The 17,480-nt window shown below is 40.3% G+C and overlaps 1 protein-coding gene across 1 annotated transcript in view; it reads left to right on the top strand.

The window, feature by feature from the left end:
* ccdc88b (coiled-coil domain containing 88B) overlaps positions 1-14,021 on the top strand; it is a 59,389-nt gene extending 45,368 nt beyond the window's left edge. Inside the window, exons 24-28 of the mRNA XM_026143610.1 lie at positions 1,456-1,601; positions 8,158-8,265; positions 9,761-9,918; positions 13,174-13,515; positions 13,824-14,021. Coding sequence (XP_025999395.1) covers positions 1,456-1,601; positions 8,158-8,265; positions 9,761-9,918; positions 13,174-13,515; positions 13,824-13,894 — 825 coding nt within the window. The 3' untranslated portion in view covers positions 13,895-14,021. The remainder of the gene's footprint in view (positions 1-1,455; positions 1,602-8,157; positions 8,266-9,760; positions 9,919-13,173; positions 13,516-13,823) is intronic.
* The last annotated feature ends 3,459 nt before the right edge of the window (positions 14,022-17,480 follow it).

Raw genomic sequence — 17,480 nt, forward strand, 5'->3', positions numbered from 1 at the left:
ACTGTGCTTAACAGTGGGTATGAGGTGCTTGTGCTGATATGATGTGTTTGGTTTTTTGGTGTTGCGGACAAATGTCTCCACAAACATGCTCCAGACGTCTTGCGGTTTGTTCAGATGCAACTCTGCAAACCTGAGTCGTGCTGCCATTTTTTTTTTTTAGATAGAAAGTGCTTTTCCCCGATGACATTTCAAACAGTTATTCATTTTTTTTAATTGTGCTGTCATGAACCTCTCAGGGGTTTTTGTATTTTTGCATTGCATTACCTGATCTTGGGGTGACTTTGCTGGATTGTTCACTCCTGGGAAGATTTGTGAATACTCTTTTAACTATAGATTAATGGACTTGTTGTGTGTCAATGGCCTCATAATCCATCACAGATTCACAGATTGACCAACAGTTGATTCCCTTAGATCATTGCTGATGTCTTTCCTTCTCGGTAGGACCCAGCGTTCCTATGGAAGCAGTAGGCGTGTACTTATTTTTCATGTACAAGTTCGGCATTTTGGCGTAGTTTTTGTTAAATGATGACACGGTGTAAGAATTAAAAAGAGTCTGCATTATCTTTTGATCTTGCCAGTAGAAGTAGTAGTAGTAGTAGTAGTAGTACCCCGTTGTGAAGACATATTTGTATTAAAACTATAATATAGTCAAATAAACTAAGCTGGAAATAACAGAAATATTGTGCACAGTTGCAGTAAGGCAGATAATCATTGTCGTTATTGTCTTATCCTCAATTTTTTTTGCACACTGGTAAATCAGCCATTCTGCTAATCTTAATAAGGGATAAGCTTGGCAAAGGTATGCTCAGTAGTCAAACTGATGAGAGTGACAGTCTTGACATTATTATTTTCTTATTCCTACAATGTAAACTCTTGTTAATTGATCAGGCCCACGTGTGCACTGACTCTGGCACTAAAGGGAGTGGGATCGTGCTTTTTGTCTATTCTGCTGACTCTGTTCAGATTTGGCTGCTGCAACAGTAACTGGGACTGGCAGGCTGTTATGTAGAGAGAATCTGGCATGATAGTAAAGTTATTAATTATTAATTACAAAGTTCAGACCTGCATTTGGATGATACACCTTTGTTTTGGTTAATGGCGGTTTGTAGGAGTTCTTTCATTCATTGCAAGCTACCAGATTTCAACACAAAGGTCCCGGCAGAGACATTGTAGGACTGTTACCGTATACATGCATTAAAACTATAAGCTATGAAAATGCGTTTAATTTTTAATGATCTAGTTGGATGCATTTTGTCAGTTTCACTGTGTTCACTTGAACCGTATGACTAACAAAGCACTGTCCGTACCTTTCTGTCTGCAGGCCTTTTTTCTATGACTCACACATCCTCACACATAGTTTATATCATTAGGCATGCTTACTTTTGCAGAACAAGTAGTATATTCTGTTCTTGTCAAGCTATTTATTCTTGATCGCATTTATGGCCTTGTGTACAGTTGTTGACCCAGCTGAAGGGGAACATGGAGGAAGAGAATCGACACTTAGCAGAGCAGAATCAGAGTCTTTTGAGGGAGAATCGTGCCTTACTGGAGCAGAGCCTGGAGCGCCGTGACCAGCATTATTCACAGCAAAGGGAATACCAGTAAGTATATACTCACACACTCAATGGCCAGTTCTTTAGGTATCATCACCTTTATTAGGCGCTTTAATTAACTTCAAATGTAGAATGATTGTTGGTGCCAGACGGTCTGGTCTGAGTATTTCACAGACTGCTCAAGGGTCAAGGGTCTGCGGGGTTTACAGAGAATGGTCCAAAAAATGAAAATATAGCTGTTCAACCGATAAATCTGCAGTAACTGTGTGATGCAATCACATCAGTATGGACCAAAAACTCAGAAATCTTCTGAGCGCCTTGTTAAATTTGCACCACAAAGAATTAAGGCATTTCTGAAAAGGTCCAAAATAGTGCTAGCAAGGTGTAACTAATGAAGTGGCAAGTAAGAGTGTATCTAGAAAGGATTAACAGTGAATCCGGCACAGTCGAAGGGAACCAAACGGATGTAAACAGCTAACAGAAATGCAGCTGTGTAGATTTGCACCGAAACACATTAAGAGATAAAAAAAACAGCTTGTAAACTATGAGTGAAAATCACTAACACGCTCGAGGTTTGGGCCCGCACCACTTACCTGTGATGTCGCTACATTCACACATGTTAAAAATACTGGCTTCCCCCAGCCTTCTAGTAAATACGTCTATTGTATACATTAGAAAATCTTAGATAGCATGTTTCTTGATTTATTGTGTTTACGAGATTTTCAGAAAACACAGTGTTAAAGTCATGTCACGTATATAAGCATGGTACCAAAAAAAAAAAAAAAAACCTGCAGTGAAACAAACATTAAAATCTGTTAAATTTATGTTTTTAAAAAAAGTTAATGTAAAAAACACATAAAATGTATTTTCAAGGTATGGGAGCTTTGCAGTAATGAAAGCAGAGGTGCACTGAAGAAGTTTGACCTTATTAATGGAGTTAACTTCATGTAATAAGTTGCAGTGAATGCCTTTTGTTTACTGCTATTGTTTACGTTTGTAGGCTGTAACAGAGTTTGTATTCATATCAAGCACATAAAAGCACTTCTATAAAGGTTTGAGACTGCAAAGACAACAATTTCACAGTCCAGTGGCCCTCAGTAGTCTTCCTTTTGAATGACTAATAGACTGCTTTGAGAATAATCCTGAACTAATAGTGAGCATGCAGAGTTGGCTTCAGTCTTTAAGTCTAATGAACCAAAGTTCTTGCAAATTACATCTTTTTGTGCCTTCAGTTCAGGCTTGTGTGTGTGAAAAGATGACTTTTTTCAGCCTTTTTTGTTAAATCTCGGGCACAGATTTCGTTGTTAACATTTCACGGCATATTTTGGTTCATCACCCTGCCACGCGAGGTCTGCATCATCTCATAACAGCTCTTACAAGTGAATGTTAAAAAGCCATGCACTTTGCAAACTCACAGAAATCAGTTTAGATTGTTTTCCTTCCAAAATCAACACAATTCTTTATGCAGCAGAATGAAATCACATTACATCTACAACCTAATTACAGGACAGAGCAGATTTCAGTGTGTGTGTGTGATGGAAGAAGTGAAGGGCTCTATGCATGCATTTCACTTCATTCAGTCCTGGGAGTAAATAGAAATTGTATCCAACTTTCAAAGCAACTGGAATTAACAGTAAGAGCACCGGGGCACTCGTATAGTTCACCAGGTTAAACAAGCGCTAAGGTACACTCTAAGGCTGTCACAGAGGCCTGGGTTTGAATCCTCCCCGAGGTCATTTGCTGCGTGACTTCCCCCTTATTCTCTTTCTGAGCTTTTCTGTGTCAATAAAGGCTAAAAATCCCCCAAACAGTGAGCACAGTAAAGCCTAACAGGCACACAGCAGAGTCTGTAAGTAGTATTTTGCTGAGAAGGTTTTGTTTTAATGTTGCTGTTTTTTTAATATCACTTTCACAAACATAAGAACATAAAAATATATCATGCAAAGCATTTCTGGTGATAGTTTGATTCTCTTTTACTGAGCCAAAGTGTGTGGCATTAATACTTTAAGTTATCTACGTAGCAGTGTATCAGTACAGGGCAATAAAAAAGTGGATGTTGTACGTTATACAAAATGATATAAAATATTTTAGTGTAGCATTATTGTGATCTCCAGACCAGGTCAGGTGATGGCTCAGCTGATACCTGTTTAAGCTGCTTTAGCCGGCCTAAAGTTGCTGCACACATGTAAAACATCTATCCCTTTATAATTTATTTATTTATCCTTTGCAGTCAGTGACTCCCTAAAGTCTAGAAGCCGTGGATTGTTTGTTCGTCTCTGTGCATTCACTTTTGTATTTAATAACTAAAGGCATGCTCTGTTGGGTTGAGATCAGATAACTCAATTGGCGATTGAAGAGTATCCCTTTGCTTTCCCTTGAGAAACTCTCATCCATTTGCACTGTTAAGCTCACCTCATTTCTCTGACTCTGAGCAGAGAGTAGAGCCCCGTACGCTCAAGAATTCATCCTGCTGAGTCTCACAGCAGTCACATCATCAGTAGACGGTAGTGATCTGTTTCCACTGGCAGCTATTCATGCCCGTGCTAAAACATCTCCTCGACTATGTTTGATAGACGATGTGGTGAGCTTTGGATCATGAGCTGTGTCTCTCATTCTCCATACTTTTCTTTCCCATCATTCGGGTACAAGTTAATCTTGGTTTGTCTAAAGACTTTTTAAAGATCTATTCGGGCTCTTTCAGATGTTTTCTGTCATCTCAACTGTAGAAGGACAACTTCTGTGGTGGCTTTTCAGGCCTTTCAGCCACTACATTCTTGTAGTCCAAAGTTTTAGCAATCTTTAATTGGTTTATTTAGTTTTTTAACCTGGAGATGAGCGATGGCCTTCCTCACTTATATAGACATCTCGTTGGCCCTCATGTTGAGCATTCCAGTGAAAAAAGACCAAATGCAAGTTCACTTAAAATAACTTCCAGATCATTTACTTGCTTAATCTGCTATGGAGTAACAAGAGAAGAGGCCTCATCTGGCCATGAAACTGCGTGCCAATTAATTGTCCAGTAGCATGTTGAGTTGGGACTTTGTATTAAAAAATGTTTGTAATTTCTACACAGTTAATGAAATACTTTAGTTAAACCCCTTGAATTCAAGCTGAAAGTTTCCACTTCAATCACACATTGACTGTTTGATTTAAAATCCACCGTGTTCGTGTACAGAGGCAAAAGTACAAAAATGTGTGGACTTAACTGTATATATGGAACAGTACGTAGCGTAACATTTGAATAAAAATATAAATTAAACAAAGCTAGTTGCTCACTGAGTAAATGATGACATTGGAGCAGTACAATAAAAAAAATATGAAAGGAAAGGAACAGCGATTCAATGAAAATATAAACAACCTGATTTGAAATGACCAAAAAGGATTTTAGAATAAGTGAAAAGATGGGAAGAAGCAGATAACCTATTCCCTTCAGAGGCAACATAAAAGCTTTTTTTTTTTAACCAACTTCCTTTGATATAAAAGAGACATTAGAAATAAATATATAAATTACTGCAGATTGAAACGATAGTCTTTTTCTGTGATGACTAAAACAGTTTGTCAGGTATTTACTTGCATATAAAATGTGTTTTTGTGACAAACAGAGTCATCAGATGTTTCAGCTCCTCTCGGCTCAGTGGAAGGATTTAGTATCTGTTTCCCCCTTTGTTTAATGGTGAAATCATCGAGAGGCAAGTATTTTCTAAAAAACAAACCCCTCTAAAAACCCGCTGTGTGGTATGTATCCAGGATTTTACTGAAATTGGCTGCGTCTTACAATTTAGCAGCAGGAACACAGACCAGACAAGTAAACAAAGGCAAGGCAAAAAAAAGGCAAGGTATCACCTGCCAGCCGATCGGAAAATGTGTAGCTGTGAAAAGATCATGTGTGGTATGGGAACAGGATCCATTTCAGGGGATATGTTGCAAAAAAACAAACAGAAAACTGGGGGAAGGGGACTGGTATATATATTCTAGTGGTGACCCAGGAGCAGGTGGATGTAGGAGTCGGGTGGATTTGACCGGTGTGGAAAGTCTGCGAATATCTGGTAGATGGAGAATGGCAGGAGGGAAAGTTCCTACGAAATGCATGAGCCTGGGTGAAATGAGAAATGGCTTGGGACTGAGGCAGAGTGCGCAAGATAAAAACAACTGAGATAGCTGTCTTGACAGGCGTGTTTAGCTGCTGAAAAGCTGCTGAAAGATATTTCCCTCAGAAGTTAAAGAGCGAGTTAAAAGGGAGAAGAAGAAACACAGAATTTATATTCACCAGGTGGCCCGAAATATGAGCCTGAATGGATGTTAGTGTTGTTAAAAGCAGCTGTTTGCTGGTGAATGTTCACCCCGTCAGTTTAAAACTCAGCAGTTTTGACCCGTCGGGTGACCGCACCAATTTTGTTATTTTGTAAAGATTTAAGTGGCATCAAACTGGAAAAGCAGAGGTGTCCTTCAGACCTTCGGTGTTTTATTCCAAAAGGTTTGACTGTAGCCTTGATCAAATATGACTATACCAATGATTACAAATGAAATTCTTATAGAATTTTATTATTATTATTATTATTATTTTGTATTTAATTTTAGAGTAATAGTACTTGGATGAAGTTGATCTAAAAGTTGCAAGGCTCTTTGGTTTGGATGCTTTTTTAAGTAAATAAAAGAACAGAATGAGCTGCAAATCTCATATTTTATTTACAGCAGAACACTGAAAACATATCAAATGTTTAAACTGAGAAAATGCACAAGTCTAGGAAAAAATAAGGTCATTTTGAATTTGATGGCAGATGGTAGCATCCTGTCTTCTTCTGACAGCAGTGCGTAACATCTGGAAGCTGAGGAGACCAGCTGCTGGATTTTGGGGGAGGAATGTTGTCCCATATTGTCTGATGTATGATTCTAGCTACTCAACAGTCCTGGATCTTCTCTGTTGTATTTTGTGTTTCATGAAGCTCCCAATGTTTTCAGTTCTCTTCAGCCACGCCGCAGCACTGTCTTTCTGAAGTATGCAAGGCCTTTCCTGAAAAGACGTCATCTGGATGGGAGCATATGTTGCACTAAAACCTGGATATATCTTTCAGCATTCATGGTACCTTTACAGATGCGGTGCCGATTTTAAAGGCACTAATGTCCCCGCAGACCATCATGGATGCAGGCTTTTGAATTGAGTGCTGATAACAAGCCAGACCACAGAACAGTTTCCCATTTGGCTTCAATCCATTTTAAATGAACTTTTGCCCAAAGCAGTGATTCAGAATTCACACATGACTTCTTCTTTCGTGATGGAGCTTTAACTTGCATTTGGGGATGGCACATATTTATTCACAGACAGCAATTTCCAAAAGTGTTCCTGAGCCCATGCAGTGACTTCCAGCTCAGGGTCCAAAGATCACAGACATGATTTTGGACCTTGTCACCTGTACACAGAGATTTCTCCAGATTCTCTCTTTTGATGATCTTCCATGTAGATGATGTGATGTTAAAAGTCTTCACAATTTTACAATGTGGAACATTATTCTGAAATTGTTCCATAATTTGATGATGGATTTTTTTTACAGACCTCTGCCCATCTTTGCTTTTGAGAAACTCTGGAGAAAAACAATTTTTACACCCAATCCTATTACAGACCTGCTGCCAATTGCAAATCATTTTTCAAAATGCAGGTTACATATTCGTCCATGTGAAAAGTCCAGTTGTGTTCAAATGAAAGAAAAAAATATTGATGCATACCTCTGAGCAGTGGTTTTTAAGACTCATCGCACTTAACTGATTTGTTTTCTGCTCACCTGAAATACTTTACTTTGAAAGGGTGTGCAAAGTATTTGAGAGCCAGTGCTGTAGTCAAACGATGTTCTCCCTTCAAACGAGTGCAGGAGGAAATGTTTTGAATCGAGTGAGAAAACACGTAAAAATGACTGAGAAGCTTTCATAAAATGAATTAAAACCTCCTTCAAGAGTCTCGATCTTAGTTCATAGTTTTAATACTGTAGTCGTAATACAAATTCTGAGGAAGAAGCACAGCTGTCAATTTGGTAAACAAATGAAGTAGATAATCATAAAGCTTTGCATGACACAATTTTATTTTTATTAAATTATAATTCAGTTAATATTTTTTGTAACTGAATTATAATTTCTGTAATAGCTGTTGAAAAATTTCAGTCTGGAAAAAAGTGGTGGGCTAAAGGAGTGATTGAATAGCCATCAACAGCACCGTGAACACTGGGAGGCTAAAACTGTCCCGATACCTTGATGCTGGACTAAATGTTCCATCTATTACTCCTGCTTTTGAGACTGATTTGAGAATACAAGCTGTTTTTTCCAGCAGATTCATACTTGAGCACATCGCAGCTCAACAGGGTCGCAATAACATCAACACACAGTCTCGTATCTGATGTGCTTGTTAAAAAAAAAAGAGAAACGAGCTCCAGAAGTCTCCATTACTCACAAGAGGATTTTAGGCGTTAGTTAAATCACACACCAACAGCCACGTTCGTGCACACTACCAGAATAATCCTATTAACTTGCACTGATAATGCATGCACAACGATGTGTAAATTTTCCTCCCGCTTCCTCTGAGCTGCTTTGTTCTGATGCTTCGTGTGTTTTCCTTCAGGGAGAAGCTGAGCGAGCTCCGACGGGAGAAGCAGAAGTTGGTGGAGAAGATTATGGATCAGTACAGAGTCCTCGAGCCCAGCATGCCATCCCCAGCCAGCAAGGCCAAGTACATTATATAAATTTGTTTACATGTACAATACACCAAGCTGCTAATGTATTTGTTAATTACACCCGTGCAGTATATAATACAGGAGTGAGTGATATTGATTTCATGTAGAAAGGCAGTTGAAGCTGTTGGATATGATAGGTGTAGGTCAGATTCCCACCAGACACAAAAAAGATGGGCACCGTTAGTGATTAGCTGGCGAACACAGCAGAGAAAGTTGCAGTGAAAGAGCCTGAGAGATCCCTCAGGAGGTAGCGGAGACAAAAAAATAGTTAAAGGAGAGTAAACACTAACTTTAAATTCTCAACTGTTCCCTGAAATAAAGACTAAACCTAAGTAAATTCACATTTTGTAAACTCGTAGTTTAAGTTTAAGGAAGCCATAATACAATCTGGATTCGTACACTTTATTAGGGACAGTTCAGCCACTGTTACAAATATGGAAACTCCACTACTTTAATATTTTTATCCTCTTTATTTACGTGCATGAATGTACACTTAAAGACACTTTTTTAAGTAAAACAGAAAGTAGAACAGAAAAATGAGGCTACAGTTTACTCGGGCTCACCAAAACTGGACAATAGAAGACTGGAAAACGTTGCCTGGACTGAGGAGTCAGTTTCTGCCATGACTTTCATGTGTAAACAATATGAAACCATGGATCCATCCTGGCTCCAATAGTTCAGACTAGTGGTGATGTAAGGGTTTGGGAGATATCTTCTTGGCACGCTTGTACCTGCTGAGTATCGTATAAGGACCACAGTCTGTCTGAATGTAGTTGCTGATCCTGTCTTTTCCTTTGACACAGCGTACCGTCTTCTGATAGTTGTCTCCAAATGGATAAGGCACAGTGTCACAGATCATCTCACAGTGCCAACAAAAACAGAACATTGCAGAAAATTAGACTTAGTTGCAGAGTAGCTGCACTGCATTGTTTTACATTGACTGTTTATTAAGTGTGTGGCGAGCCAAGTGTTTTGTGAAGATCCATTTGATATTGTTAAAGTATACATTTTTAAAGTGTTGCCGTGTTATGTTGCATGATTCTGATAAAGCCTTTTATCACAAAATCCATCACTACAGGAAAATAAAACACTAACTTGAGATGGATAACATATCTGATAGTAACTGTGTCAGTATTGTTTTAGAAATGTGTCAGTTAAAAACCAATGAAGAAGAATACAGAATCATATTGTCAGGGGTGGATTTTGGCATCCAGACATGTTGACAGCTGACCATTCTCTTCCTGTACCTTTACACCTTTTTATGGTGGTGACATTTTAATTATAGCGTTTCCAGTTGCACCTTCTACAGGTGAAATCCTGGCGCATAAACGATACATGGCACAAAAAGCATTTTGTGAACAAGATGAAACCCCTGACACTTGGCTTCCTCCCATTGTTTCTGGAAAAATCAGGGTGTGCAGTGCATGCACACACAAACACTCCCATAGCTCATCTCTTTGTAAATGGTCCCTGTCCCCTGTGTCCTCGTAGGAAATCTAACTGGATTGCAGATAGGATGAAGAAGCTAATCAAACCCCGGGGAGGAGGAGGAGGAAGAGAGGGACGCGCCCTCTTCACCGCCGCGGGCAGCGTGGAAAACCTGGCCGACAGCGCTGAATTTACATCAGACACACACGCACCTCAGCCTGGTGAGATCTCACACACACCCACAGAACCAAGCTCACTATACCCCCCTGCCCTTCCTGCACAACGACAAACACACAAACAGCAGCTGACTGGTTTTCACAAAGATATGCTCACATGCTCAGCCCATCAAGCGAGCCTGCAGGCATGCATACAAATCATCTCATGACTACCAAGTGTGGTCGGCATTGATACCACTCTCTTCTCCTTAGATCTCTCCCCATAGAGTGCCAAGACTCACAGAGGCTGGCTTTCTCTGCTAACCACATGTTGAAAGGAAAGAGATTCGTGAGGCTTCATTTGCTTTTTATGCATTTACTGACTGAGAGTCAGAAAGACAACTCTCTGCAGACGCTTTCAAAGCCGGGATTTAATCCTCAACCTGCATTCTTGATGTGTTTTCTCTCTTTCTGACATACCAACATTGTCTCTCACTTAATTTTTATTTCCCTTGCAGTGTGTTTTCTGTAAACCCCTGGATTTCTTAAACTCGTCTCTTTTTATGCCAGAGAAAGACTTGATCTTTCATCTACACAACAAGCAGAGAAAAGCAGAAAAACTCCCTGAAGTGAAGAGCCAGCTAAGACATTTCTCAAAACTGCTTCCTGTTTAATATGTTTGGGGTGACGTTTACCACAAACATTTAACTGATTCACAGCTGTTTAACATGACAGGTTGGATTTGGAGTAGTATTCTTGCAACGATCAGGCTTGTATCAATGCTAAGCTCTTTTGTTAAAAAAAAAGGTGCATTAGATTATCTAGAAAGGAATATTTTTATTATATCATTTATGCTTTTAAACAGGTGTATTTGGCAGGTGGGGGAACCCTAAGCTTCAGTATTGCAGTGCAGCAGAGTCAAAGTCAACTAACTTTTACTATGAGCTCTAGTAGATTTGTTTTTTGTGTACAAGCTGTGATCAGCTGACCTTTGCTGCTGCTTCTCTGAGGTTTACTGCTCTCTGTGGATTTAGCCAACTACATTTCTACAGTATATAAGCAGATTTTAAAGCAGCACCGTGGCTGCTTTCCAACACTAACCCACTATGATAGTGAAATTGTTACTAAAGAACATCATCAGCTTAAATTCAAACTGATGACTCCCAGTAGACTCCTCCTGGATGCAGGCACTTATTTTGAAGCATTATATAAATTAACTAACTTTCACATTGATGGTCAGTGAGTATATATATATATATGATTTAAATAAATTTTAATTCTGAATTGTTTCAGTGCCTCATCTCTCAGGTAGCGTCTCTGATGCTAGCCAGGATGTAAAGTAAATGTCACCTTGGACATCAGTCTTCCCCAACTCTGCAAACTACTGTCCAGCTTAAACTTTAACTAACATGGAATTATCATCACTTAATTGGTTTGCATAAACACCTCCATCTCCTCTGAGGTTCATGGATGTAGTGAAGGACATGCAGAGGGTTGGTGTGACAGAGGAGGATGCTAGGGACAGGGTGCGATGGCGGCAGATGATCCTCTAAAGGAAGCAGCCAAAAGATGGAGAAGACTTGCAGAGCTGTCCTTACCTTTAAAAATGATCTCTCATCTTCCTCTCCTGTCTTGTCTTTCTTACATCTTTGTCTAACCTTCTCTGTCTCAGAGAAGAAAGCTGATATTTTTCTTCCCCCTGAGAAGTACAACAACTCTAGCTAGCAGGTTCATTGTGCACCACACTGCACAGCTCAAGTGGTGTTTTGGATTTTACTAGTTGAGCTCTTTGAATACCTGCCATTTCAAGAAAAAGGTTAGTCTGTTTATGCTCGCTTCTCTCTTTAGAAGCGCTAGATGCTGAAATACTGGGACAAACAGCTTTGTTAACATCTGTAGTGTGTATGCAAGACAGCAAAGAAAAGAGAGGAAAAAAAAGATGATGTTACAGGCGGTACTTAACTGTCTCCACAGCATCAGCTAGATGAAGCATGAAAAATTAACTTGATTTATAGTATTTTGTATTAAACTGTCTATCACATTTAATTACTGATTTATGAAGGTGTCAGAATGCACTCTTGCCGACTTTAACCCCTGCTTTTAAGAAAACGTAAAGTTCTAGGCAATATTGGAAAGTGCTCATTATAACTTGTTGTTGATATCGTTCTTATCACACCTCGCATTTCAATTCCTAAGAATATATACATATAGCAAGAGAGATATGCTAGTTTAGACATAAAATATCATATCATCCACTCTGTGAGCTCTGATTCTGCTGAAAATAACTCGAACTCGACTCCAGTCTGAACAAGATAAGATGCAGCATTTTTTCAGCCTAATGTCCTAAATGATGCATTTTCATTGTTATTGTTAGTGCTGAAAATGTGCTCGAGTTCTCGGCGGCACTGTTAAGTATTTATTAGTAGTGCATAAAAATACGTAACAAACAGCTTAGAATAGACACTAATGTAGCTGGAAACAGGCATGAGCACACATTTAAGTGTTTAAAATCAATAATTCCAAAATTTGTTATGATGCTATATTTTAAAAGTGTAAAATCATACATCATTAATAATGTTATTGTTGATAATGATTGTGTTATGTAATATTTTATAAACCAGCCGTTATATGTTTGCATACAGTTGATGTTAAATGTTAAACAGGAGGATTTAATAAATTCTGCTCTGCAATTATTGGCATGTTGACAACTAACTATTAAAAGAGACTAACATTTCAAATGAATAGAATATTTTACATATATGCCACAAATGCCTGCTATAGAGCATGCACATTTAGTTGTTTATACATGTAACATAGTGGCTTGATAATTGCTAAATAAATGTTTAAAATGAAGGGTTAGGAACTGATTTTTCTCTACTTTTCTGCTGTATCAAACCAAAGAGGTCCACATCACTTGTCGGTCTCACACTCATGGATTGATGGCTGGCAGTGCTGCAGATTGTACAGGCTTAATGTGTGGCTCAAGGACACTTAGACATGAGGAGGGAAAGAATCAAACTAATAACCTCGCCATTAATGGCAATACAGGCCAACCACCTGAGCCACAGTTATCTTTTCTTTTTTTTCTCGAACCTATATTTGTCCTGAGTCCCTGAAACTGCTTTGGCACTGGAAAAGAAAAAAATGTACCTTCTATCTTTGTGCTGTAAATGGGCTCATCTGGCTAAACACAAATGCAGAGGATCCTGTACATGAATATTTCTGAATGAATGATTAACGATAAAATTATCAACTGCAACAGTGAACTTATATTTTGTTTAAGGTTTCCTTTATAATAGTTTATGAATCCTTTTCATACAGTTCCAGACCCTCGCAGTGCTCCGGTCTCTCCTTCTCCCCTGAGAAAATCTGCATCCCAGACAGACCCGGAGGTCTCTCTTCCCGGCGCACCAGCTACGCGCGCTGGCTCTGGGGGCCGTCGTAAACTGGGATCCCGTCACGGCTGGGGGTTGGGATTGGCCAGAGCAGGCTCGGGAGTTTCACAGTCTTTTAGTCCCGGCGACCAGAAGACACATCCACGCCAGCGGCTAAGCTCCAGCCAGAACAACGCCGCCGTCCTATGGGAGGGAGAGAGAAGTGCATCTCAGGAAGCAGACGCCCCGTTGACCGGTCAGGAGAGCGCCGAGGAGGATGAAGTGAAAGGTGCGGAGGAGAAAGGGGGCTGAGAAAGATTCATGTTCATGTTTTCTTTTTTTTCTTTAAGAAGGAAAACTGTAAATAAGTAACAAAGGGGATTATTCGGAAGAAAAACATTTACCAGCTTGTTCAGATGGATATTTTCAAACTTCTCCTGTGTTAACAAGTGAGCTGCGAGCACATCTTTGGGGTAATAAGAAAAACATTAAGCCAAATGAAAGTCAACTGTAAAGAAAAATAAACTGCACAGAATCACCACACCAACTAAAATCCCTCAAAGGTAGACCTAGTATTTTTTTTCTTTTGTCTTCCAGATAATCAGCACTCGAGTGACGACTGCACAACGGCACAAGACAGAAGTGTAGACTCCCCCCAGCTGAATTAATAACAAATGTTTTATATTATGTACTCCATGGAAACCGTTTTCATGCCTCTTCTTGTGTGTCTGCATATTTTAAATACAAGATCCTCCTAGTATTTTTGAATACATGAATAAATGCTTTAATCAGTCATTTGAGATCTTACTCATTTGTGAAGCAATTAACACCCTCCTTAGTACATACTATAAATAAAACTAACTGTACACCATCTATATATCTAGTGCACCTATAAAAAAAAGCTGAATATTGTGAAAATGTTTTCTTTTTCATTTTAATTCAAAGAATAGAATAGAATAGAATAGAATTCAACTTTATTGTCATTGCACATGCACAGGTACAGGGCAACGAAATGCAGTTTGCATCCATCCAGAAGTGCTTAGTGATATAGATATATTACAATATATATTAGCAATAATATAGATATGTAAGTATATTACAGAAATGGGTCTATTATGTTATAATGTACACGGTATGAAGTATGTTGTGAATATTCTATAACTATAAGTATGTACAGGCTGTAGTGAGTACAAGCTATGTACAGGATATGAACAGGATATAAATATGAAAAACTATACAGAATATGAAATAAATAACTTTACAGGAATCTGAGATATACAGCTATACAGAAATGGGAACTATGCAAGTTGTAAACAGTTGTAGGGTTAAAAATTATCGTATGTACAGAATGATTGTTTACACAGGGCTATACAGTAGTGCAGTTAAGATAAGTGAGGGTGTGGATAATTTCTACAGAGGCTATATAAAGTGCTAGTGGTTGTGAGTGGTGGTTCACTCCATGTTATTATTGTGTGTTTGAGGGTACAGTTGTCCATTGTGTGTGTGTATGTTCAGTCCATGAGTTTAACGTGGGTCAGATGTCAGGAGGCAGAGTTCAGGAGTCTGACAGCTGTGGGGAAGAAGCTGTTCCGGTACCTGGTGGTCTTAGTTCGGAGGCTCCTGTAGCGCCTCCCAGAGGGCAGGAGGGTGAAGAGTCCATGTGATGGGTGACTGGGGTCTCTGATGATTTTCCCAGCCCTTTTCAGACACCGCTTCCTGTAGATGTCTTTTATGGCAGGAAGTGGTGCTCCGGCGATGCGCTGGGCAGTTTTCACGACCCTCTGCAACGCCTTCCGGTCCGAGGCAGAGCAGTTTCCCTACCAGACTGTTATACAGTTGGTCAGGATGCTCTCGATGGTGCAGCGATAGAAGTTCACCAGGATGTCTGAGGACAGGTGGTTCTTCCTCAGAGTCCTCAAGAAGAAGAGGCGCTGGTGAGCCTTCTTGACCAGCTTGGAGCAGTTGGTCGTCCAGGTGAGATCCTCGGAGATGTGGACTCCCAGGAACTTGAAGCTGCTCACACGCTCCACAGCCGTCCCCTTAATGTGGATGGGTGGATGTGGGTCAGCATTCCTCCTGTAGTCCACGATGAGCTCCTTGGTCTTCTCGGTGTTAAGCAGCAGGTTGTTTGTGTCGCACCACTCAGCCAGACGATCCACCTCCTCCCTGTAGGCGGCCTCATCGTTGTCACTGATGAGGCCAATCACCGTGGTGTCATCTGCAAACTTAATGATGGTGTTGGAACCATCAGCAGGTCTGCAGTCGTGGGTGAAGAGGGAGTAGAGGAAAGGGCTCATCACACAGCCTTGTGGTACACCGGTGTTCATTGTGATGGTAGATGAGCAGTGGTTATCCAGCCGGACGTATTGGGGGCGGTTGGTCAGGAAGTCCAGTAACCATTTGCAGATGAGGGAACTGATGCCCAGGTCTGTCAGTTTCCTGATGAGTTGTGAGGGGTGGATTGTATTGAATGCTGAACTGAAGTCTATAAACAGCATTCTGGCGTAGGTGTTGTTGTTGTCCAGGTGTGAGAGGACAGAGTGCAGTGCGATGGAGACTGCATCCTCTGTGCTCCTGTTCTGGCGGTATGCGAATTGGTGGGGGTTAAGGGTGGGGGGGAGACAGGATTTGAAGTGTGCTAGGACCAGCTGCTCTAAGCACTTAGTGATGATGGGGGTGAGTGCTACTGGGCGGTAGTCATTGAGGCAAGATGGGTTGGAGATGCCATCTCCAACCCATCTCCAACCCAGGCTGCAGGTCCCTGGGACCTGCAGCCTTGTGGACATTGATCCTGCTCAGCACCGCTCCTACATCGGTGGGGGAGAGAGTCAGAGGTTGGTGGTCTGGCGTCACGTCTGCTTTGGTTGTGGTTGTGGGGTTCCCTCGCTCAAAACGAGCATAAAAGTTGTTGAGCTCGTTGAGGAAGGAGACATCAGAGGATGCGGGGGAGGGTTTGGTGGTCCTGTTGTCTGTAATGGTCTGGAGTCCTTGCCACATGCGTCGGGGGTTGGAGTTGGAGAAGTGTTCTTCTACCTTCTTTTTGTAATGGTGTTTGGCTTTTTTGATGCCCTTCTTTAGATTAGCCCTGGCTGTACTGTAGGCGTGTGCATCTCCTGACCTAAAGAGGTAATCCTGCAAGTATTCTGTATTTAAGGCACACAAAGACAACAATTTTAAAGCGTTTTTGTGATTCTGGCTTTTAGCTCATAAAAATTAGAAATCCAGACTCCTAGAATATAAATTATAAATATTATTTATCTCTTAGTCGAGTTCAGTGCATGCAACACAATCATGGGGAAGACTGTTGAACTGACTGTTGCCCAGATCACGATCATTAACACCCTCCACGAAGAGAGTGAGCCACAGAAGGTGGCTCCTGAAAAGGCTCACTGTTTGTGCTGTATCGAAACATATCAGTGGAAAGAAACAGTGTGTTAGGAAAAGGTGCACAAGAAACAGGGTTGACAGTAGCCTCGTGAAGACTGTCTGGAAAGTAGGCTGTTGATTTTCTTTACTCATTTCAGGTATTACCAGCAAAATAGTTGCATGTTTAATCATCTGGGAATTTACCCAGATTTATTTATTTATTTAGACAGAGATCTTGACCCTCCCAATGTTCAGCACAAAATTACGCCGATGATCTGGGCTAAGGAAAAAAGAAATTGGACTGATGCTCAGTGGTCCAAAGTCGACATTTTAGATTAAAGTGAGTTTTTCATTTAATTAGTAAATCAAGATCCTGGGGTCTGTGATCATGCCATGTCTGGTTGATCCGTGATGCTCGAATCCAGAGTCCATGCAGGCATGTAGCAGAATCATTTCAGCGCGCTTCATCCACTTCCATCTGCTTATAAGCTTTATGGAGATGCTGATTTCCTTTTCCAGCAGGACTTAGCACCTGCCCACTGTGCCAAAATTGCTATGAAATGGTTTGCTGACCATGTTAATACTGTGCTTGATTGGCCAGCCAACTGGCTGGGAACACCAGTCATTACCTACTTCTTCTCCAAACTCAGATTTGCTTTTTATTGAATGGCACCACAATCGTCTCCTAATATTAAGAGAAAAAGTATAAATAGAGACTTTTTTTTAATCAAGTGAGTTTTGTTGTGTTATTCTGAAATGGAGTAACTCACAAGAAATTTAGGCTTTTATTGTGGAGGACTTGTTAGGAACATAATAATGCTACTTAAGAGTTATGGAACTAAACCCAGACCAGACTGACAACTTTTAAAGGACCAAAAGATTTTTATA

Source organism: Astatotilapia calliptera, chromosome 2, assembly GCF_900246225.1.
Source record: "Astatotilapia calliptera chromosome 2, fAstCal1.2, whole genome shotgun sequence".
Taxonomy (NCBI): Eukaryota; Metazoa; Chordata; class Actinopteri; order Cichliformes; family Cichlidae; genus Astatotilapia; species Astatotilapia calliptera.